General features: G+C 54.8%; 2 protein-coding genes across 8 annotated transcripts in view; one reads left to right on the top strand and one right to left on the bottom strand.

The window, feature by feature from the left end:
• TECR (trans-2,3-enoyl-CoA reductase) lies at positions 1–23,366 on the bottom strand (the record flags this gene model as incomplete). 2 transcript variants are annotated; one of them, XM_081075826.1, is made up of 13 exons in its annotated part: positions 1–256; positions 339–384; positions 756–844; positions 925–982; positions 1,057–1,100; positions 1,189–1,261; positions 1,362–1,467; positions 1,558–1,673; positions 1,750–1,853; positions 1,949–1,993; positions 2,334–2,385; positions 3,003–3,053; positions 23,217–23,366. In XM_081075826.1, 13 exons carry the CDS (start codon positions 23,229–23,231, stop codon positions 129–131), a joined length of 927 nt encoding a protein of 308 aa, XP_080931952.1. In that variant the 3' UTR covers positions 1–128. The 2 variants fall into 2 exon arrangements, with proteins under 2 accessions (XP_080931952.1, XP_080931951.1); XM_081075825.1 differs by lacking the exon at positions 23,217–23,366 and having other exon boundaries at positions 3–256; positions 3,003–3,194.
• Positions 5,078–24,423, top strand: part of DNAJB1 (DnaJ heat shock protein family (Hsp40) member B1) — a 30,948-nt gene continuing 11,602 nt past the window's right edge. For 2 of the 6 annotated variants that reach the window (XM_081075831.1, XM_081075832.1), the window contains exon 1: positions 23,224–23,721. The gene's annotated coding sequence lies outside the window, so the exon portion shown is untranslated. Of the gene's footprint in view, positions 5,348–11,327; positions 11,473–23,223; positions 23,722–24,423 lie in introns of those variants that run through there. The other 4 variants (XM_081075830.1, XM_081075829.1, XM_081075833.1 and 1 more) reach the window with 4 other exon arrangements.

Consider the following 24,423-nt stretch of genomic DNA (forward strand, 5'->3'; position numbering starts at 1 on the left):
CTGAGTCCAGCTGGGCAGACAGGCTTTATTCCAGGCGCTGGAGAGCAGTGGCCCCCACTCCTCCCAGAGAAGGACACGGGGTGGGGGAACGAGAGCCTGGCTGGACCGAGCCAGTGGGGGTGGGTGGCTCAGAGCAGGAAGGGGATGATGGGCATGCGCAGGGGCGGGTAGTCTCGGAACTCCTTCAGGTAGCTGCGGTGCTTGCCCTTGGCCCAGATGGTCATCTGGATGAAGCCCACCAGGGAGAAGAGGGCCACTGTGGGGCAAAGCAGGGCGTCAGAGAGGGAGGCACGGCCTGGGGAGGCATGGCCAGGCTGAAGGAGGGGGAGCGGGCTCACCTGGGAGACACTGCGTCATGATAGCAAAGCCAATCCAGGACCCCATCTGTGGGCAGAACAGGCAGGGATGAGGGCAGACAGGGCTGGGCTGGCCTGTTCTGTTAAGGCCTGGGCCACCTTCCCCCCCAACCCTTACTTTCCAAGTGGGGCGTAGGAGCCAAATTCTCACGCTAGAGGGACCCCGAGTAAAGGCGAGTCCCATGATGACACTTCCCCTCAGCCCACAAAAGCCTCAAGCCCAGCCTTACAGACCTCCCAACCCCTAGAGGCCACAGTCTCCATCTCCAGATGCTCTTAAGTTCAGGCTGCAAAAGCAGCTGCTGAACCAGGCAACCAGCCCTCTATTAGGGACTGGCCCCTCCACAAGGAACCACAAGCCCCAGGAGGAAGGGGGAGGAGAGCAGGGCAATCCCTCACCTCATAGGTGTAGTTAGGGCAGGACACCAGCAGAAAGAGCCATGTGAAGGGGTTCTTTGTGGGGTAGGGGATCTTCCTGGCCTTGGACCCTAGTGGGTAAGATGGGAAGGGTGAGTAAGACCCCCCTGGCCCAGCCTGCCTGCCCACCTGCCCACAGGAGGCCACTCACCTGCCGGCCTCAGGTCCCGCAGGGCCATGTGGATGGAGAAGTTGCCCAGCTGGCAGATCTGTCAGAGGAGCAGGGTCAGCCCAGAACACCCCCTGACTCCCTCCACCCCGTCCCCCATTCCAGCCTGCTTACCACAAAGATGGCGAGTGCCAGTTTAACCTGCTGAGCTCCATAGGCTGAAAAGGAAGCAGAGGGGAGGTTCATGAGGGGAGCCAGTGGGGCATGCAGGCTCGCAGGGGGAGCAGAGTCCCCAAAGCCACTTACTGGGGGGCGTGTAGAGAGGGTGGTTGATGTAATAGGCCATCCACGCAGCGAAGCCCCAGTAGTAGGTGCAGTTCTGAAAGGGAGCAGGGCTAAGATGGGGCCTGGCCGGGCAGGGGACAGGTCCGGGGTGCGGGTAGGAGGGGTGGGCCTGGGACACGAGACCTGGGACTCACCTTGAAGATGTTGCGCAAGGGCATGGTGCCATGGGAGAAGCGGTGCACGAAGAGCGTCTCCAGCAGGCGCTTGATGTAGTGGAATGAATGGCAGATGCAGGCGAGGCTGGGAGGAGGGGAGCCAGCTCAGTAGGGGCCCAGTCCACAGGCCTTTACCCCCCAGCCCCTCACCCCGCCTCCAGCGTGGCCCACTCACTGCACCACCGTGTGCCGGCTGGACGTGAAGTCGTATTTGTGGCCATAGATAAAGGGCACCCGGAAGTAGAAGAGCAGATAGATGAAAAGAGGCCCCGCGTACTCTGTCAAGAAGACCTGGAAGGACGGTGGCAGGTGAGTCACCCCAACATGGCCGATGTGGGAGGAGGCTGTGAGCAGGGTCAGGACTCACCGTCACCCAACTGATCTGGGCCCCCAGGTCCCGGAAGTAAAGTGTGGCCGTGGTGCCCACAGGCAGCTTCTGCAGAACGTCCTCATCCTTCAGGGACTTGCCCTCTGCAGAGAGGCAGGCCAGGGCTCAGGGGCTGCCAGGGCCTTCACCCACTGCCACCGGGGTGCCCAGAGGTGGCGGAGCAGATGGCTGTACTCACTGGGGTCCAGGCGGAGGGACTGGCGGGCGGGATACCACTGCGGATCTGTGGGAAGAGCGGAACGTCACAGCACAGACTGGCAGGGCCCAGCCACCCCACAGCTCCCCCGTCTCCGTCTCCGACAAGGCCTCTGCGGCCCAGCCCGTGTGGCTCCAGGACTCCACAGGGAAGAGTGCAGGCAGAAGTGGGATGTCCTGAAATCTCAGCAAAGGTGTTCCTGCTGATAGCCACACGGGGGCGCCACCACAGGCAAGCCCAGAGAGGCCTGGGCCATCGGGGGCATCTCCGCAGGCCCTGGGTCCGGGAGGCTCACAGGAGGGGTCCCACCCGGAGGACCCTGACCAGAGGGGCCACAGGAGGCAGTACAGCCCGGCCCTGGACTTACGGCTCTTAGTGAAAAGATTCTTGATCTCTGCGATGGTGGCATGGGGCTCCACCTGCAGGAAACACAACGCAGGAAGGTTGGCCCTGGGAGAAAGCCCAGACCCCTGATCCAGGATTCTTCCTGGTAAAGGGGGATGGGCAGGGGCCTGCGCAGCTGCTATGGGAGTAGGCAGGGTGGAGGGCCAGGCCCCCTGCCCACACAGTGGAGAGGAACAGCAGGGCCTGCCATAGTGGAGACAGCAGTGGGCCCGAGGGCCGCTGTACCAGGCAGCCAGGATGCCCCTGGCTGGGCTGGGAGACAGTCTGAGCACAGGAAGCTGGGCCTGCTTCTCTGCCTCTCCTCTCCACTCCCACCCACGACTACTCCCGAGTGAAGGCCCGCAGTCCAAGCCAGACCTCCCCTGGGTAGGGAGCACGTTCAACTCCAACCTCCTTCCCAGGTCCCGAGGCCCTGCAGGGTCCAATGAGGCTGCCCCACCTCCTCCTGCACTGGGAGGCCACATCCAGGGGCCAGAACTGCCCATTCACCCCGAGCTGTCAAGGGCAGGCTGGGCCCCCCACCCCACAGTCAGGGGTGGGGCTGGAGGGGCTCTCTCATCTCCCTTGGGACCAGGAGACCCCAGAAGGGATGGCGTCATGGGCCCAGCGCCCTGGCCCAGTGCAGTCCTACCTTGTCCAGGAAGCACAGCTTCTCCCGAGTCTTCGCGTCCAGAATCTCCACCTCGAAGAAGAGAACAGCCTTTTTAGGTTTTTTGGTCACCTTGGGGGGCACAGGCCGGGGTAGGCCATTGAGGCCGAAGCCAGGGCCGGGACCAAGGCCCTGGCTGGCCTCCCGAGCCACCAAGCTCATACTCAGGTCCATGCCGCCCCGCTGTGCCCGCACAGCCAGCGGCCCAAACTGCCGGCCGTCAGTCCCCACCACCAACCTCCCCACGCGCAGCGCTCTGGGCCAGGCTGCGCGATCAAATTCTGCCGCGGTGCTGGAAAGGAGCCCACGCCTGCCCTGGCACTGCTGCCTTCTGTGCAGATGTAACCCGAGTGGCCCCACAGCCATGCCCAGCTAAATATAAAACTGCCCAATCTGAGCCCCCCAGGAGCCATGGCACAGGCCTGGGAGCAGCCCCCTGGGGACTGGGTCACCCTGAAAGTGAGACTTTCTAGTAGACACAGCCCCCACGAGAGCACCAGGGAGCAGAGAGATTCCCAGGGGCAGGCAGAGAGGTGCCCCCGGGCCCCTGTGCCCAGTGCAGGGTGGGGCCCAGTCACCCACATCCCGGCACCCAACTCAGGCCAGCAGAGCTCACTGGGCTTGGAGAAACCCCAGCTAGTTTGAGAATCCGTGAACTAGATCATCCATTTCCCCTTCTGAGCTGTGAGAGACACTTGGATTATTTCCCTTGTGCATTTATGTTCCCAGGGAGGTGACAGATTCCAGAGTGATTGGTGCAGAGAGCTTCTCTATGTGTGGAAAGGGTCAGGAAACCAGGAAGTTTCCAGAAAGCACCAGGGCTGAGGCAGATGAGGCCTTGGCCCCGCCTCCCTGACCTCCCTCTCCACGTATTTCTAACTAGATCCATGTTTAAGGCTACCTTCAGGGCAATCTTCCTGCCGTGAGAGCCCAACCCAGCCCCCTTGTCCAGGCCCTGAGCCCCCCAAAGCCCAGAGCACACAGCCTGTGTGCGCACACATGCTCCCTCTCCCTGAGCCCCAGGCAGTGGCCAGGCAGTGACAGAGGAGCAGGGCTGGGTGTGTGGGAGGGAGTCCCCAGGGATGTGCCCCACTCACCCCGCACAGGTCGGAGCAGTGAAGGTGAGCACGGCTGGAGGAGCTGCAGGGAGGCCCAGCAGGCTGGATCCCGAAAGGCCATGCGTGTGGCCTCCGCGCCTGGGGCAGGGCGGAATCTGACCCCAAGTCAGTCACTGGGCAGCAGGAGGTGAGGACCCTCCCCACCCTGGTGGGCCCTCAGTCAGCGGCAGCATGGGGAAGAGGAGCAGGGCACAAAACCCCAGGCAGGGCCCCAACCAAACTGAGGGCCTGCCACCCACCCACCGGCTGATGGGTCCCCTGCAGCTGTAGGCCCCCCCAAAGGAAGAGACTCCCCTTACACGCACCCCAACAGCAGGAGAGGTAGGGGACATGGTGGGCGGCAGGTGGTCAGCCCGGCCACAGTCATTTCCCTCTGGGCCTCAGCCCGCAGGCACATAGGAAGGTGTGTACCTCTTGGGACTATGAGTGTCCCCTGAGACAACGCCAGCAAGGTGCCTGAGAGAAGCACAGTGCCCCAAAACGTTGGGCCTGTGGAGCTGCCACGCGTGGGCCTGGGTTCAGGTCCCAGTTCTCCTACTGGCCAGCTGGTGGCTGCAGCACTCACCCCATCGTGGACGTGAGGGTAGGAGAGAGCCAGCACCTGAGATGTCCGGGCCAAGCTGCCCGTTGTTACTGCACTAGACAGAGCTCTGCCAAGCCATGAGGCCTCGGCGCACAGTTTACTGAACCCCTCTAAGCCACAGGGGTAACAAGGCCAAGCAACGGGACTCGTGGCAGAGGGAAGGGGCACACACGGAATGTGCCAGAAAAGGCTGGAACAGAGGGCCCAGGGCAGGCACAGGGCCTGCCCCATGGTTGCAGGTATATTAATAGTTGCTGGGTCCCAGGCGGGCAGTGCCCACATGCCTTCCGAGCCCGTGTGGTCCACAAGAAGGCAGCACCACACCTACCGGGAGAAGAGGCCTCTGAGTTCCTGCTGAAACACTCAACAGCTTAAAATACAACCAGCAGCCTTCACTGCAGGCCAGCTGCTGGGGGAGGGCTGAAATCCTACCCTCCCCCCAACTGGGCACCGCACCAGGGCCCAGGAGGAGAGGACAGCCTGTCAGGGCCCCAACTGGCTGCTGGGAGAAGAAGCTGGGTGGCAGGAGGGGGTGGCCAGGAGAGGGGCCATGCTCCCAGCAGCTGCTTCACTGTGCCCAGGCCAGCCCGAGGCCGGAGGAGAGGGGCAGCCGAGCCCTCACAAAGGTAAGCTCAGCCCTCAGGGCAGCACCCAGGGGCCCGACCCCCAGGGCGGGGGCTGCCCCAGCTCAGCGCCATCATAGCACGATGGGTCCTCACTTGCCATTTCCTGCCCCCAAATCCTGGGACCCAGCAGCCATCTTCACCCCAAGAGAAGTCTGAAAGGCTGGGGAGGGGGAAGCAGGAGCTCTGTCTACTCTTTTTGCAGCTCCCTGTGCCTCTATAATTATTTCAAAAGAAAAAGTTCAAGTTCTGCTAGGTGGGAAAACAAAAGTTTTGCTAGGTGAAAGAAGCTAGACACAAAGGGTCACATATATGTATGAAATGCCCAGAACAGGTAAATCCGTAGAGACAGAAAGCAGACTGGTGGTTGCAGGGGGATGGAGGAGGGAGAACGGGAAGTGTCGGCTAATGGTGACCTGGTCTCCTTTCGGGGTGATGGAAAGTTGTGGAACTAGACAGAAGTGGTGGTTGCACAACACTGTGAATGTACTACATGCCACTATTCACTTTTAAATGGTTCATCTTGTTATGTGAATATCATCTCAATAAAAACTTTTAAAGGGGGGGAATCTAAAAAACAGGCCCCAATTACCCATAAAAAAAGTCTCCCAGCGCCACCCCAGCCCCAGACTGAGGGTCTAAATGTGGGGAGCCCTGTCAGATGCTGCCCAGTCTTCAGGCCCTGAGCTCACCATCCCGCCCTGCAACCCCCCCATCCCACTGCTATGCCGAGCATACCTCCCATGCCCCAGGCTTCACACACACACACACACACACACACACACACACACACACACACACACCTGAGGCCAACTTGGGGTGGGGGCCCAGAGAAGGCCCAGGACTGGGGTCCGACAGCATAGGCTGCTGCTGAGCACAGAAGGGGAGGCAGTAGGCCCAGGCCCCAGCCCTAGGGAAAAGGCGGGCTTAGGGACAGAAAGGAGCAGTGGGCACCCCTGAGGGACCTGGGGACAGCCACTCCTGCCCCTATAGAGGGAAGGAGCTGGGAGGGGACAGCACATTCTACTCTATGGATGAATAAAGCAAGGCCTGTGAGGGGGTCACTGGCCTAAGGTCCCTCAATAGCTGCAGGCAGGGAGTGTGGCCGCATGGCCCGCAATAGACAGAGGACAAGGACAGAGCAGGCACCCTGGCCTGGGGCACATGCGATGACAGTTCCATGAGCCTGGGAGGAATTCTCACCCAGAGGCCTGAGATTCTGGGGCCCAGCCGACAGCTAAGCGGGCAGCACAAGGTGGCGAAGGTTGGGGGGTACCAGGACAGGGGCGAGGCCACAGCCCACCCAGGAGGAGCAGCAGGGACCATGCTGTGGTCTTCCCCAGCCCAAAGGGGTGCGCCTGCAGCCACTGCCCAGCAGCAGGCCCCCTTCTTCATGTTACTGATCAAGGTAGCAGTGTAGAAAGAGGGGCGCCTTTTTCTGAGCGCCTGCTCCAAGGTAGCACCAGTGCCCAGAGCCCAGACCCTGTCTGGAGATGAGAAAACCAGAGCACAGTTACGCAACTGTAAGAGAGGCTCAGGGCCCTTGCACACACTGTTCCCGCTGCCTAGGACACTAGGGGCTCCGCCCTCACCCCCACCCCCACCGGCCTTCAGTCCACTTCTCAGGGAGGCCCTTCTTGACCATCAACTTAAAATATGGACCCCAGGCCTTTTCCGTCTGCCTCCCACTGGCTGTCAGTCATTCCCCAGCACCCGGAACACAGCCTGACATGGAGCTGTGCCCTGTAAACACTTGTGTGAGGCCCCTGGCTAAAGACTCACCTATTTCCTGGCTGTGTGGCCCGGTCAAGCCACCCAACCCTCCGAACCTGTTTCCACATCTACAAAGTGGGCTGCCCCACCTGCCATCTCACAGAGTTACTGTAAGATTTACAGAGATAATAACAAACAACAAAAGTACATAAACATACCTCGCCTAGAATAAATCTTACAAGTATAATAAATATAGACCAATATTAGCAAAACAGTACTGCTGCTACATGACCAGGGAGCCAGGCCCCTTCTCCCCAAATCCTGACCAGGGCCATGAAGGGGCCCATCCACAGGACACCAAGGTCAAACAGGTGGTGAGATGATGCTTCATCCAGCTGCTGACAGTGAGAGCAACCCTAACAATAGCAAGACACACGTGTGGGCTGAGAGGTGGGGGGGCCGCTGCCACCCTCCAGCCCACAGTCCCCCCTTGAGCGGGAGGTTACCACATCTCTGCTGCCCCCTTGTGGCCGCGGCCTCCACTCCCAGCCGCTCAAAGGGCGCAGCAGCAGCCTCCCTTCCAGTCCCACGCCCCAAGTCCAGTACAGGATGGGACCAGGATGGGACCAAGAGAGTGAATGCTAACCCCAGCTCTGCCACTTACCAGCCAAGAGGCTTCAGGGAGCCCTGCCTCACATTCACTCATTCCTGCCCCCTTCTTCCCACGCCTGGGCACTGCAGCAAACAAAACCAAGTCCCTGCCTCCAGGGGACCTGCATTCATCAGTGTGCTGAGGGATACCCAGCAGGGAGCAGGGCGTGTTCTGTCACCAAGGACATTGAAGAAAAACAGAGAAAGCGGGGACATCAGGAGTGGGGGGGGGGTGGCCATCTTAGAGCGGTCAGGGAAGGCTTTCCTTAAAAATGGGCATCTGAGCAAAGGCCAGTGGAAGTGAGGGAACCAACCATGCACACGTCTGGAGGAAAAGCGTTCCCGGTAAAGGGGGTGACAAGTGCAAAGACCCTGAGGCTAGACTGTGCCTAGCATGTCGTGGAGCAGGAAGGAGGCCATGTGGCCCGAACAGAATAAGTGAGGACAGAAGACAGGGAGGTGATGGGGACAGGTCACGCAGGGCCTTGTGGGCCACAGGAAGGACTCTGAGTGAGGTGGGAGCCATGGAGGGTTTGTGAGCAGAAGAGCGACATGACCTGATGGGTGTTCACCGGCACCCCCTTGGAATTGGTGAGGATGGGAGTGAGAAGTGGAAATTCTGGACAGTCTATGAAGGCGGCGGCAACAGGATCTGCTGATGGTTTGCATGTGGGGGTGAGAGGAAGAAAAAAATCTGAGGTTTCTCAGCCCCATACGGGAAGAGCAGCAAGTAGGATGGCAGCGGGAGAGGCAGGCACCACCTGAGCCCAGATTGGAAGAGCCGACTTTGCAAATGATGTTCCACCCTGTGTGAGCCACCAGGGAAACATACACAGGGCCCAGGCACCTGTGTCCAGGTCGACGGAACCAGGAGCCTGGGCCCCTCTTAAGCCTGTTTCCCCATCTTTACAAACACCACCAGCCGGTGCTTCCCAGGCTCAAACGCAGTGGCCTCATGCTGAAGTCCACATCCAGGGCCTGGGACGAGGGGCTGGCACAGGCCTGAGAGTCAGCTTGAATTCAGGGTCACCATCATCACCTCCCCCCTTTGCACCTGGAACTTCTGTGCATCCTAAGATGGGAGTTAACCAATGGTTTAGGTAAGGACAACAGGCCCAGGACTACAGCAGCTTCTCAGCCACCTCTCCTCATCCTCTCCATTCATCCTCTCAGGGTGGCCAAGGGAGCAGCAGCCATGAGCTCCATTTCAGATAAGGAAGCCAAGTTTCAAGGGGTGCAGGGTACACCAGATTACGCAAACGCCTAAGCCCAGACCCCCGCACCATACACAGCCTCTGGGGCCGCACCCCCAGCCAGTGCATGCTCCGCTGCCCCCATGGAGAAATGGCACAGGGCAGCACACCCTGCCGCTAGCAGGCTCTCTGGGGCCCACAAGGGACTGTCTGCCAGGAAAGGGCCCTTCAACTGGGCTGCATGGTGCTGGGAGCCTGGCCCCACCCAGCAAGTGCCTGCACGGGGCCTGCAGGGGAGTGTACGCCTTGGTAGACAACATCTTCTCCCGAGGCTGGAACACAAGAGGCCTGCTATGTGTGCAAACCCTGCTCAGAGCAACCTAGGACTCAAGGCAAAGGCGCAAAGGGCCCTACAGGTCCTTCAGCCGCCGGCCCAGGCACTCACAGCTCCCATAACCCCCACTCGGGGCACAGGGGCTGCCACACCCAAAGGGTGGAGGCCTGGCCCATCGCAGTGCCTGGCCAGCTCCCCCACTTCACAAACAGACGCTTGAGTGCATTCACCTGGACTCAGCAGCAAGACTCTCGGCTCCCTTTCCCTTCCACTATCCAGAAATATCGAAGTCACACCACGCCTGCCAGGGCAGCTGAAAAGACCTTGGGCTCAGCTGCCAGGAAGCCAACACAGGCTACACCTGCTCAGCCAGAAATACCTCCTTCCCCAGTGGCCTCGCCTCGTGACCCCATTTCTCCGAGGTCCCTGGGGCCACTGTGGTAAGGGCTGAATGTCGTCACCCAGGCTGGGAAGGGCAGAGAGAGGCTGACCACGCACTCCCAGGTCCCAGCCAGCTCCCACCTCCTGCGCCCACTGGCCAGACAAGGGGTGCCAGGGTCTGAATGCCAATGTCCCCGGTCTATGGGACCCAGGGCCAGGAGAAGCAGGGAGAAACCCATGCAGGCTGGTAGCATCTAGACTCAAAGTAGGTTCTTCGGGAATTCGGGTCCCCCTGAGCTGGTCACTGCAATCACAGAAGGCCCAAGATGAAGGGGACACTGAACCAACATGGTGGGGACTCTGATGAGCGGGCCTGGGCCAGCTGCTCACTGGCACCCACAGCCCACGCACCTCCCTGGAAGTGCCTGTTCCATTGGGAAGTGCCACCGCGAGGAACGTGTATCAGCTGCTGGCCTCATGCCAAGCACTGTGCTAAGACCTTCACCTGCATGACTCACCTCTCCTCACCTGGGCCTGTGACCCCAGTTAGGTGGATCAGATAACTGAGGCTTGAAAACGGGGGAGCCCTCACCCACGACGCACAGCCAGGAAGTGGCAGCGCCGACGCTGGCCCAGCCTGCTGGGCCCACAGCTGCCACTCACCACCGTGATGCAACACGGCTGCCACTCTGAAGAGCAGGACTAAGTGTTACCAGCAAAAGCGGGGGCTCCCTGGATCCGATTCTCTGGAAGGCGCCCCCTCCCTGCTGACACTCCAACTCCAGCACACTAGTGTTGGAAGGTCCAGACTCTGCAGAACATGCCACCTCCAGGGGAGTGCCCTGCAGGGGTGCCTGAGTGCTGAGCCCGCTCCTCCCCTGGCTATGTTACACAGAGGGCAACAGGCATGTCACCTCCTGACATCCAGACAGGCCCAGCAGCTGTCACAATGCTTCTTGCACATTTTTCTGTCACAGACTAAGGCCACTAATGGATCCAGAAAAGCAGTGCCACAGAGGGGACAACACTGAGCAAGAGGCAGTGCTGCAGAGGCTGGAGTCAGACCAACCTTTCCTGCCTGAGCCTGGGCTTCTCCATCTGGCTCATGGGAATGTTCATAGAGGACCAAACACAGAGGTCTCCTGCGGCACACATGACAGAAGCCCTGCCCAGTGGTCCTGAACCTGGCCTGCTTGTGAGACAAGCTAGACAAGGAAATTGGGGTCTCTGATAAGGGCCCAGCATCCATGGCTTCAAAAACTGCCAGGTGTCACAGGACGCGGCCCCCTGAACCCGGGCTGCCTTCCTTAAACAGACCCCTGACCTTTGGCAAACGCCCAAAACCCTTACCACAACTGATGCAGGCTTCCCAGTCTCCCAGATCCTTCCCGTGGGGCCTCGGCCAACCCCTTCCCAGGGCGCTCCCCCTGGGAGATGCCAGGACCCAGCCTCCACCTCCACCATCTTCCATTTTACAGACATTTTACAGACAAGGAGGCTGAGGCTCAGGAGAAGTTGCCAGCCCAAGGGGATGTGGGCTACAAGGTCCAGGGGCAGGACCCATCTGTCTTTGCTCCTTAGGAACTAAACGCTCTTCCTCCAGGGCTGTCCTAGGCCCTGGACCCCCGGGGGATGGCCCAGAGCTACACCCCCTACACGCCCTGGCCAGGTCAAGGTTGGTGACATGTGGTGTCTCTGCATCTCTGGGCAGGAAGCTGCTGTCAGCTCGGCAAGCTGGAAGAGACTGGAGACACTGACCCCTGAGGACACACGCTGACTGGAGCAACAGGAAGGAGGGCTCCTCCAGGCCAACCCCCCACGTGCACCCAGCACTCCCGCCCGAGTGTGGCAGGCAGGTTAGTCCTCCCCCGCGAGCTCAGCTTGTGCAATAGTGAGTCTGGGATCCATGCGGCAGGCCTCATACATGCCTCCTGCACACTCACAATGTGCCAAACACAGGGGCACGTCCTCCACACGAATCATCTCCTTCACTATTAATACCCTTTGAGGAAACAGTCTCGTTTATTCACCACATAAACACAAACACCTACTACATGCCAGGCACTGTTAAGGGCTCTGGGGATTCAGCTGTGGAAGGACAGACAGAAATCCTTGCCCACGCAGAGCGGACAGTTTAGCCAGGGAATAGAGACAATGAAATAGTTACACGTATTAGAAGATGACATCTCATAGGAAAAGGGGACAGGGAGTGGCAGGTGAAGGGAGGGTGTCCAGTTTTACACAAAGTGGTCAAGAAAGGCCTCCCTCAGGGGACATTGAGCCAAGCCCTGAAGGCAGTGAAGGCAGAGCCGTTCAGAGATCTGGGGAGAATATCCAGGCAGAGGAATAGCCTGTGCAAAGGCCCTGGGGTGCGTCATGCTTGGTGTGCTCAAGCAACAGAGCAGAGGCCTCTGTGGCTGGAGAGATGGGACCAGGGGGGCAGTGGAAGGAGGTGAGGGCAGAGGAGTGACAGGTCGTACAGAGTCCCAGGGACAGGGTAAGGACTTCGGCTTCTACTCAAGTGAGGTGGGAGCCATGAAGAGTTCTGGGCAGAGCAGGAACATGACCTGACTTGGGTTCTTAAAGGATCTCTCCGGATGGTAGGGAAACAACGGTGGAAGTAGGAATCCTAATAAGAGTCTATGGGAACAATTATATTACCATAAAGGGTGGCTTGGACCAGGGGTCAGCAAACTAAAGCCCACAGGCCAATTTGATCCACTGTCTGCCTGTTTGTATACAAGCTAAGAAACAGTTTTTACATTTTTAAACGGTTGAAAAAAATCAAAAGAAGCTTATTTCGTAACATGTGGAATTATATGAAATTCAAATGTCAGTATCCACAAACAAAATGGTATTGGAACAGGGGCATGCATGCACATTGGTTGACCTTTGTCTAGGGCTGCTTCTGTTACAACAGCTAGTCCATTAGGCACCCGTCCACCGTTTATCTGAAAGGAAAGATTGGTGACCCGGTCCGGGGACTGACAACAGGACCTGGTCCCCAGGGACTGGTGTCACTCACTTTCTCATCTCCACGCAGGTCCCCATGAGCCAAGTGGCATGGCAGGCATTACCCAGTCAGGGTGGGAGACCAGGCCCCCATTTCCCGGTCCAGCCTCGGCCCCTGGGCTTCTGCCCAGAGGAGCTCCAACCAAGCCCATCAGACCTTCTGTTATAGTACGTAGGAGTGAGCCAGTGGGCTCTGCCTGAGGGTGACTGTGGCCACCTCCTGCGTAGCAATTCCGTCCCCTGTGCCCCCCAGGGGCAGCAGGCTGGGGAACGAGCCCAGTCCCTGAGCTGCACCCATGCAGAGCAAGGATGTGCTTGCTGCACAGAGACTTGCACACAGAGGGAACCTCCAAAAGCCTTTTCTGCTGACAGAGAAGTTCCCGTTCTTCATTCGCTCAGCAAACACTTGCTGAACCTGTCCCATGCTAGGTGCCAGGCTCGGTGATGAAGAGAAAGACCTATATGTGACAGCAAGGTGCTGGAGAGTGTCCCAGGGGCTGGGACACGATGCTGAGCACAGCCGAGAAGCCATGGCCCCTACCAGGCCTGCTTATGTTCAAGCGGAGCACCGGCAAAGCATCTGTCACAGAACACAAGGTCAGGATGTACCAGATGCCATGAAGAAAAGAAAGCAGGGCAGGGGACCAGAGTGGTCAGGGAAGGCCTTTCTAAGGAAGTGCCATTTGAGCAGAAACATGAGGCTCCCTGGAGGAGGCGCAAAGGCCTTGAGGCAGCACAGAGCTTGGCAGGGCTTTGGAGAGTGAACTTGAGGGCAAGCAGCTGCGGAGGAGGCTGACAGCACTTTGGGAAGTGGCCGGAGTGCCACAACCTGGTCTGGTTTGGAAAAGGATCCCTCTCCCTGTTGGAGGGGCATGCATGGAAGCAGACACAACAGTGAGTCTCCCAAACAACTCAGGCCAGAGACTCTGGTGGCTTGGAATGGGGCAAAGAGGTGGCAAGTGGTGAAAAAGACACGCCAGGTCCCAGATCCTGAGTTGTCACTGACTCAAAACAAGCCACCGATTTTTAAGGTGGGGAAAAAAACTGTCTATGTCAGTATAACATATATGATATGTACAGATCAATCGGAAGATACATCCCAACTTAAGGAATATGAAAATGGGGGGGAAATGTGCATTTTGGGATAAAGATAAGAGAGCAGGAACAATTGCAAGAGGATTCAGCATGACCCTCTTGCTGAGGGGTGCAGGGTTTCTGAAACGTCTCCCAGGCCTAGCTGCGTCTACAAAAGGAAAGGGAAACTGAGAGACGATGCCGGCCCCAGCTTTTCAGAGAAGGGTCCAGGAAGATGCCCGCCAATGTCTTCCCACCTGCAGTGTCTCTGCTGGCTCTGCTCTGCCCCTCTGGTTGAGAATGAAAGGAAGCAAGAGGAAAGGACTCCAGGAGTCTTGACATGGACATCCTTCCCAGCACTTTCTCCCTGGATGGTCCATGTTCCCAGGCCCAGCTGGAGAGACTGGACATGGTTTCCAGTCCCTGGAAATGGTGCCGCCCACTGAGCCCCAGGTGAGCCGGAATGTGGCAGGAAGTACAATTCCTGGGCCCACCTGGAGAAGCCTGGCAGGAAATATTCTTGGGGCCTGATGATCATGATTTAGTGCTTCCCATGGGATCCCCACTTATCTTTACAGGACAACTCAAAGTTCAGGTAACTAACTTTGGGCAAAAAAGAGGGGAAAGAAAAGAATGGCCAAAGTCCAAAAGATCTAAAGATGAGCAGCGACCAACTTCACGACAGAAGGGGGCCCACGCTAACGCAGTGAAGCTACATGTGCTCCAACCCAGAAACGCCAGTGCGCGAAGCAGCCAAGAACCGCGCAAGCATGAGAGGGTCCCTCCCCCTGGAGTTGCAGTTCCTTCTGGGGGGCACTGAGGACATGGCGAATCGCCTGAGCCCTCACGCACCTTGCTCTGTAGGACAGCGTCTCTAGCAGACATACATGATCACTCACCCCCACCAGGGGCCGGGGCTGAAGAGGAGAGCAACGGGCTCACACAAACAAACAAACACCACCCTATCCGCTGCACGAAGGCGCTAAGTCTGTGTGGAGAACTAAAACACGAGAGGTGACAGGGTGACGAGTGTGGCCTGGCTGGGTCAGGGGGAGCCTCTCAGAGGAGATGACATTTGAGCTGAGACCTGAATGACAGGATTCCCAGACTGGATGAGCAGAGCTGCCGCTCCTGAAACCATCCCAGCACTGGGGTTCCCCAGCCCTGTCCTCTGTGGGTCCCCACCCCCAGAGATGTTGTTAGACCTGAGTCTCTGGAGCAAATAGTATTCAAGGATATACTGTTTCAGACTATACATCCCCAAGAAGTCTGATATTACCCCCACCCCCCACAAAGGGATGTGATCCCCCAACACCACCTCCTGGGAGGCATTCATGTGGCATTCCCCCACCCCTACTGAGTTAAGACTCCTGAGGTTCCTGGGAGACAGCTTCCCCCCACAAGAAGACTGGAGGCTCCAGCTGTAACCCCTCAAGCTTCACCCTGTTTCTTGACGCTCCATGAAGCCCCAGTGCCAAGTGCTGAATGCGCTCCCCCAACCTTAGCCGATCCACACCCACTCCGAGGTCAGGCGGGTGCTGTTCCCGGGGCCCCACCACACAATGGCATGTCCTGGCCAGTGCTCCCTGGTCCCTTTAAACAGCGGGAAAGGGGAAAATGTATTTCAGAAGGGCCAGGGGACAGCCCAAACTCTGTAGGCCCCGGCGCTGACTGACTGGTCCAGGGACTGCTTACATAAGGGCCTGGCTCGAGCAGGGACAGGGCTGTGCCAGCCTGCCAGTGACCCCGAGCCACTGAGAGACGCTTTATCCCTCAGAGGGCTAGGAAAGGCTTGTGGCCCATCTCTAACTAACCATGGGACTCGCGGGCGGAAGGCCCCCCCCCCACCCCAGTGCATTTGTCCAGAATAAGGAACTACCCTGCATTTACATAACAAACACCAGAACACAGGGCCCCCAAGGACTTAAAGATAAACTGCCCTCCGGAAGTGAACCTTATAGGTAAAACCAATAGAAAAAGGGAATTTTCATCATCCTTGGGATAAAGTCCCATGGTGTCGGGGTGGCTACAAAGCCCTGCATGGCCAGCCTCATCTCTCGACGTGGGACACCCACAAAGTCTGGCCTCCAGGCCTCTGCGCCCCGCTGTTCCCTTCCTCTCCCCCTACCCAAAGATCCCACTCTTTCAGGCCTCACTTAGATGGAAGACCTTGAGGGCAGAGGCTGTGGTTCATTTATCCCAGTATTCCTGGCCTGTGATAGGTAAAGAGAATAAAAAACTATCGGCACTAATGAAGAAGGGGATGGGCTGGAAAACAGAAGCAAGGGCCGACAGGGAATGCCTTAGCCGGCCTTTGTGGGGAGGGCCGGCCCCGGGGCGGTCCTGGCAGCTCCCACAGCCTCAAGTCCCGGGGGTGACTTCAATATATGTGACATTATATCAAAATTGATCACGGGCTTCTGAGCTTCTTCCTCCATCTTCTGGGAATATTATTAGCATGAAGCCACCTCCAGGAGCCCAATCAACCATCTTCATTGGCAATTTCTGACACGGTCCAAAGAAGCCACATGCAGAAAGCACTTCAGGTGGCCTCACTGAGGCAGCTCTGTCCTTACCTGCCCAGTGATTTGTCCTTATCCACCTAATGCATTGTACCTTGACTGTGGGCCAGGAAGTATGCTGGCCACGTCACACTCCCCAGTGGCCCTGAGACAGGTGTCCCCATCCTGGGTCCGTGGGTGAGAGAACTGAAGCTGAAGCAGGTGAAGTAACTGTCCCGAGGGCAGACTGGCAACCTCTACAGGACATGTCCCTCACAACCACACGCTTCATTCCCTCCTCAGTGCATGACCACCTGGGCCCACCCTGGGTTTGGTAGAATTGGGCTCTGCCACTCACTGTGACCACAGGCAAGTCACTTTGCTCTTCTGAGCCCATTTCCCTATTTGTCAAACAGGGATACGAACAGTACCTACTTCATCGGTTTATTGTAAGGGTTAAATAAGTCACTAGATAAAAAACACTCAGTGAGAATTACACTGGTAGTGGCTTTAGTATTAGTATTATTACGATGCTTTGGCTGTCCCCAGTATTCAAACATTCTCAGCTGCCACTGTCAGTATCTGCAAGAGGGTGTTAAGACCCAGCCTGAACTTGACCAACCAGCCCAAGATCTCTGGCCTTTCTGACCCAGCCAAGCCTGTCAGTGAAAGTACAGAGACTGCCCACCAAACAACCTTGTCATCAGGAACGCAAGTCCCTTCCAAGCGCATTCCTTCCACCTCCTCTCCTCAGGAACCAGTTATTCAAGAGGCTCTGCTGAGCTCAGCACCCCCAGTCCCAGACAGTGTGGCTCAGGTGCCCCACCCAGAGCCCTCCCTCTCCCACCATGCAGCTCCTCTCACTGGACTTATCGCCTCAGGCCCACACCACCCCCTCTCCTCCACCTCAGCGTTGGGGGGGGGGGAACCAAGTAGGTCAACAGAACTTGCTAAATGTTACCTGCAGCTGCTGTGTTGTGCCTGGCGCGGAGCTGAGTGCCATTCACCTATCTGCTCATCAGAACAATAACTCCTTGAAGCCATAACCCCGTGAAGCAGGGACCACTATGCCAAGCGGGGTGGTGGTCAGTGTGCAACAGGGAGCTCAGAAGGGGTCAGAGACTCATGACAGCATTTGCCACTTTCCAGAGTTTAAATAGCCAGCACCCCCCACCCCAGCCTCACACCACCCTCTACTGATTTCAAGCTGTCAACCTGATGTCCCTGAATTGATACGCAAGATCAGAAGAGCCAATGTGGGCCAGCTAGGGCACACCCCTGACCCCCATTCTGTGGATGAGAACACTGGCTCTGAGGTTGCAGAACCTGCCCATGGCCTCCAGCTTTGTATGGGACAGTTAAGGATCTGAAACCAGCTCGGATCCAAAGCCTGCAGGCTTTGCTGTCTTCCCAGGAGGGCACCGCCCAACCCAATGGGGGACTGGCCATGTGGCCCTGGGAAAGGCCCTCCTCTCTGGGCCTCAGGTCCCTCATCTGTAGAGTGCAGAAGACACAAACCAGAGAGCTCCTTCAGGCCCAGGGTTCTGAGATTCTAGGGACCCACAGCAATGGCGTGGCTGAGGTACAGAGCTGCACCGCTAAGGGACAGAGGAGGGGATTCACCAGGAGAACCTGACAGTTTGAATCACGACCTTCTCAGAGCAAGAAGCCTGTGGGGTGTCAAAAGCCTACGACCACCCCCCACTACCACAGGCTCTTGGCATGCCAGCACAAGAAAGGCCTTTAAAGCTCTCCAAGATTTCCTGGCTCACCAGTGCCCATCTGGCTCTCACCTCCAGAACTCCAAGGAGCAGCCCATCCAATTTCAGGGCAGAGGAAGACTATCTGCCAACAGTCCATAGTGGCCCACAGGGCCCCTCCCAGCCTCCCCCCAAGGATGCTGTGTCCTCAGAAACATACAGACCATCAGCTGCCTGGGGCAGCATCAGCAGGGGATCCACGGCAGGGACAGAAAGTGGGACAGGCAAACTGCTGCCCGGCTGGCTCTGTGACCTAGAGCAACTTAATGTACTTCTCTGAGCCTCGGTTTCCTCATCTGTAAAGTAGAATATTCATGCCCACCTGATCAGGTGCTCATAGGACTCAATAACCACCGGCGGCTGCCAGCATCACCATCTTCACACTATTTTGACTCCCGAGGAATCAGAGATCCTGTCTCCACCATGACGTAACTGACCTTGGGCAAGTTCCTAGTCCACAAAATGGGGGACAAAGAGTATCCACCTCTCAGGGTTTTTGAAAGGACACCATAAATGCAAACTGTCCCTGCTTTTAGCATTATCCAGCCACAAAATATAGCCCAGGAAGGGGGTGATTCACAATCAGGGTCCATCCCGCCTGCAAATGCAAAATCAGCCTCAGCTCCAAAAGCATTTTCCAAAGGCCTGTCAGATGCAGCGTGCAGAAGGGTATGAGAGTGAGGGCATCAAGCAGTTCCTATCGCAGAACACACCATCTTCCTGCTAACAGGCACCAAATTTAACATGCAAGGGTCAAAGAGACCCACATGTTAAACCAGGGTTCAATGGCCAGAAACTCCTACTTATCCCTCACCTTCTATTTCAAAAGGACACAAACATTCAGAAGTAAAATTTACAGGAAAACAAGACACCTAGAATCCCACCTCCCAGATTTAACAGATACTCGTATTTCATTTTATGCTAGTTATATCAGATTCCTGTTTAAAAAAAATAAAACAGATATAGCTAAAACCTTCCCCACCCCATTTCTTCCCCCTCTTACCCTCCCCAAGTAATGGTTCCTCTAATTACTGTGTAATTCCCATACATTTTTCACCTCTTATTACAATTTACCCTTTTATTAGATATATATCCATCCATAAACAGTACATGTAAGTTTCATTTGGTATGTTTTTTTTAAATTTATAGACTCTTTTGCAACTTGTTTTTTTCCACTCAACAGAATGTTTGGAGATTTATTAAAGGACTGGGTAAATCAAACTAGATTTTTTTTCATATAATGGAATTGGGCACAACAGTTACAATGAATGAAACACAGCTGCATGTAGCACCTCCCCTTTTATGCATACTCCTTGGTGATACATTTCCAGCAACTTCACAATGTTAAGATTGGCCCTTGCTGTCACAATTACATGGGTTTCACTCCATGAAGCAGTTGCACACAGGCTCGGAGAGGTGAAGTAAGCTGCCCTGGGTCACACAATTATTTAGTGAGTGGCAGAGCCAGGACAAGGCCCAGGCCTATCCAAAGTCCATACACCTATGATACAATTAAACATGGGTCTACTGTTCTCCTTAATTTTCACCTTCCCACTCAGTTTTCTGGCTCTATACAATTGTCCCATGACCAGAACTCTAGTTCCAGAACTTTCACTTATTTATTCCTGTGGAGGCAGCTGAAGCAAGAACTTGCCCGAGGCAAGGCACTATATTGACCTAGCATTATTGGCAAACTGGGCACCAATAGAGCTACCCTTTGACATGGTGGGGCCATAGAAGACACTAAATAAGGGCAGTGGGGACCCTGAGAGGATGAGGCTTCCTTGCTCCAGGAAATGGGTAGTGAGATGGTCTCAGGGAGGCTGAGAGGGACTCATTCCCCTGGGAATTAACAGATTCATTTACAAGACACAACAGCCGTTTTTCCAGTTGCTATTGAGATCATTACTTTGATCTCTTCTCTGCAATGGCAAAAACTGCAATTAAAAAAAAACAAACACCCTATAGCCTGAGATAAGCAGTTCTCTCTGACCGCAAGACAATCCCAAGGCCTGGTCTGAACCAGGGCCCGATAGTGAGCTGTCTCAATTAGGCCACAGAAGGGACACTTTTTTCATCTCAGATCAGAGGGGAGATAGGCAGTGACAGCAAACTGTCATGAAAACACTAACAAATCTCCCCTTCAGCTGGAATCCTAACTGCCGTAACATCAGTTATCAGTCCTGGTTAACTTGCTGTGTGGCACTGCTGGGAGTCCTGAACCTTTCTGTGCAATACTTCTATCACTTGTAAACTGCACTTCAGTCACTTACAAATTGCCTTTCAATCACTTGTTCACTGCACTTCCTCATCTGGAGAAAGCTCTGCCCACACCGTCCCACCCCCCCACCCCACCCCCCTCCCCCCCACCCCACTCCCCCCACCTCCCCACCCCTCCTCAAAGATCTTCTGAGGGAGGCTAAGCTCTCAGTGAACAGGGAATCACTTGGGGGTGAAAGGATGGACTTAGTCCCAAACAGACAAATTCTTTGACGTAGATAGTAAGTAAAACCTTTTCTCAACCTTTGTTAAATGTGAGTGAGAGCATCCTTGCTACTTTTAATGATCTGCAACAAACAACCTGAAGTAACACTAATCTGCTTGCTGTGCAAACTGGACTAGGTGACAACAAGTCCTCCCATACAGAAACTCTGTAGCCATCACCTCAGTGGATACTTGGCAAATGTTAGAAGAGAAGGATAACAGAGAACACAGCAAAATAACTAATTTTTTTTCTCCAAGGAGACTTTGAACATGGGGTTTGAAGCTCCCCTTTCCTTCTGGGAGAGAAAGGTTTGAGTAAGGTAAAGCATGTGCTCCAGGCCAACCAGGTCTCAGGCTGTGCCCAGTTTCCCAGAACACAAGTGCCTACCTCAAGGGACCTCAGAGCCCTCCTTTATCTGACCGCTAACTAGCAAAAATTGAAATTAACCCCACTTTCAAAATGCTACATGGATCTTCCATCCTGCATCTTTCAAACAGAATGTGACCTTTTCTCCATGGTTACTCTGAGGGTTTCAAGGGAAAACTATATTAGAAGAACTTTAGTCTATAATCATAAAGTTGAATGGGGCATGAGAGATTACTGAATCCCTAACTCCTCTCATTCTTGGTACCATGTCAAAAATGATCGAGGACTGAAACAACCGAAATGCCTATCAATAGACTACTAGATAAAGAACCTGTGGTACATTTATACAATGGAGTATTACTCGACCATAAAAAAGAATGAAATCTTACCATTTGCAACAACATGGATGGACCTAGAGATCATTATGCTAAGTGAAACAGTCAGACTGAGAAAGATAAATACCATATGATCTCACTTATATGTGGAATCTAAAGAACAGATTGAGCAAACAAAACAGAAATAGACTCAGAGATACAGAGAAAAAAAATGATGGTTGCTAGATGGAAGGGGGTTGAGGGATGGGGGAGAAGGTGAAGGGATTAGAAAGCACAAATTGGTGACTACAATATTGCCATGGGGATACAAAATACAGTATGGGGACTATAATAATGTTGTAAAGGTCATGTAAGTTGCCAGATGGGCACTGGACTTATCAGGGGGATCACTTCATAGACTGTGTAGATGCCTGACCACTGCGCTAAACACCTGAAGGTGAAGTAGAATTTGAATGTCAACTATAATTACATATATATTTACATATATATAGTCACAGGATGTAAAGTACAGCATAGGGAATATAGTCAATAGTATTGTAACAATTATATATGATATCAAAGAGGTAGTAGATTGGGGGGGTTATCACTTTGTGAGGAGTGTAAATGTCTAACTATTACGTAGCTTTGTACACGTGAAGCTTATTTTAAAAAAATGATTGAAGACTTACAGGTTCAAGGTTTCAAAAGATTCTGGGTAAATTACCAAAAATAATAATAATAAAGGGGATGGACAGAGATAGTGGTATTCAACTTGTGAATAAAAACAATGAATCCCTCCTTCCATTTATATGAGGTACCTAACAGTCAAATTGATTCATAGAGACAGAAAGTAGACTTATGGTTGCCAGGAGCTGGACAGACGGGGGAATAGGAAGTTAGTGTTTTATGGGTACAAGAGTTTCCGTTTTGCAAGATCAAAATAGAGTTCTAGAGATGGAAGGTGGTGATGGTTGCAAACAATGTGACTGTACTTAGTGCCACCGAGCAGTACACTTGAAAATGGTTAAGATAGCATATTTTATGTTATATGTATTTTACCACAATTTTTTAAGTTGGGGGAGAAAACAAGAAATCTCTCCACCTGCAAATTTTCATTTGGGGACAAGCATGGCATACTGGCTAGCAACTAAGACTATGGAGTCCTGAGTTTGTCTCTCTCTGTTCTGCATTTACTAGCTGGGAACCTTTGGGCAAGTCACTTAACATCTCTGAGACTGTTTCTTCATCTACAAATGAGGATAATAACAGTAATAGTCTCCTACCTCATAGGCTATGAGGATAAGAGAAAAACATAACAGAATCTCAGTAGCACAAGAATGAGCACTTGCTAAATTATCTTTAATAAGTTAATAATAAATTAGTTTATCATTTAATGATAGTTACTTAAAAGTCAGCAACAATAAGTAACAAAATTATTACTATCATTTAAGTCAACAAGTGTTATCAGAAGACTTCATTTTATTGGAAAAAGACGCCGGGTTAGGCGTCAGAAGACGGGCTTCACGAGTGGCTGTGGGCGTGAGACTTCTCAGCAACACAGCGATTGACAGAGATGATCTCTTAGATTATCAGAAAGCCAGATCAGCTTTGCTGTTTGGCGGGAGCCAGCGCTGGCAGTACCTCCCTCACCTCCTAAGCTTCTCGGGGACGTCCCGGTAAGGGAAGGGGTCCAAAGGTCGAGCCATAGAGGGCTGATTGCAAAGCCCCTTCCTAAGCCCGAGGCGGCGGCATGGTGCAAGCTTTGTGCAAGACACCCTCGCATCGGGAGCAAGGGTCCTGCACCTGCCAGACTCTGCAACTCTGCTCGCTGGAGGAGCTCCCCAGGCCCTGCAGAGACCCCAAGAAAAGGCACCCCCAAAACAGCCTTGGTTGCAAAATTATAAATACCTCTCCCGCACATGCGCATTGCAATTTACGAGTGGCCCCGGGGCACCACCGCGCCCACTGCGCCTGCGCCGTCCGGCTCTCCCTTCGGGTACAGGACAGGAAAGAGGGATCCCGCGGTCCCACAAAAAAAAAACAATGGGTCTGCGGCGGCCGCTTAGTCCCCGTTTCCTTGTCTCTTACCTCGTAGTGCTTCATGGCTCCCTCACACTGCGGCTGCTGCTCCTGCTGCCGCTGCTGCCTAGCTGCGCAAGACGCAGAACAAGACCCTTAACGCGCTCACTACTGCCGCGCGAGACTAACAGCGGCTCCGCGTCGGCCCCGCCTTTCCCTGCCGCGCATGCCCTTTCAGCCAATCAGCGTTCAAGGCGCCCACCTTTGCCACCGCCCCGCGGAACCCGTCTGAGCCAGGACTAGCCTCTCTCGCCAAGGGGTTGACCAATCAGCTTGCGGGACCCATCCAGGGGGCGGAGCGCGTGCACAATCGAGGCTAGGAAGAAGGGGCTAGTCTACCCACCAATCAAAAGGGGCCTCGGCACCGCGCGCCCATTTCTCCGCCCTTGGGTGGTGTAGCTGTGGAAACCTAGGGAAGCGACGGTTATATTATGGCTCGAGACGGGAGCAAGAAGTTGAGTGACAAGAAGGGCAGCACCCACTTGGCGGGCGGCGCGTCTGGGTGAATTCCGAGGTGGGCGGCCCTTAGGGTACTGGGGAGCAACCGGAGATGTCTAGGGGCTGGGAGTGTGGGCTGGGCGCCCGGATGGAGAGGCCTCTCCGACGAAGGGATCCCTATCTGTCACGAATGGGAGAGAAGGGGAAATGGGTGGCAAACAGCACCCTATGACCCTCCAACCCGGGGGTGTTTTCACTATCCTTTTCAATGCAAGTCCCCGCCCCACCTTGCTCCGCCCTATAAGCAGGGGGCCCACATTCGTCTCCACCAACGCTGTCCGGTATGGTCACCACTGGCCATGTGGTCGGTGAGCCCTTGAAATGTGGCTGGTCCAATTTGAGATGTGCTGTATAAATAAATACAGAACTCACCGATTTCAAAGACGGTATGAAAATGTTTTTTTTAAATCTCATTAATGACCTTTTTGTTGATTCCACGTGAAAATAACGTTTTGGATATACTGGATTAAAATATATTACTAAAATTAAGTTCCCATTTCTTTGTACTTTTTTTTTCTTTGTGCCTTTTTACTGTGCCTATGGAACATTGAAAATCACAGCCACATCTCCCATTTGTGGCTGGCAGTCGTGCCTCTCACACTAGCTCTAATAGACAGTGCTGGTCTGGGATCGTGCCATTATTTGCCATGAACAGGCTGCGGAGGTTGGATGCCAACACCCACACATACACACACGGACTTAGGCACACACTCAAGAT

Source organism: Rhinolophus hipposideros (genome assembly GCF_964194185.1).
Source record: "Rhinolophus hipposideros genome assembly, chromosome: 16".
Lineage (NCBI taxonomy): Eukaryota > Metazoa > Chordata > Mammalia > Chiroptera > Rhinolophidae > Rhinolophus > Rhinolophus hipposideros.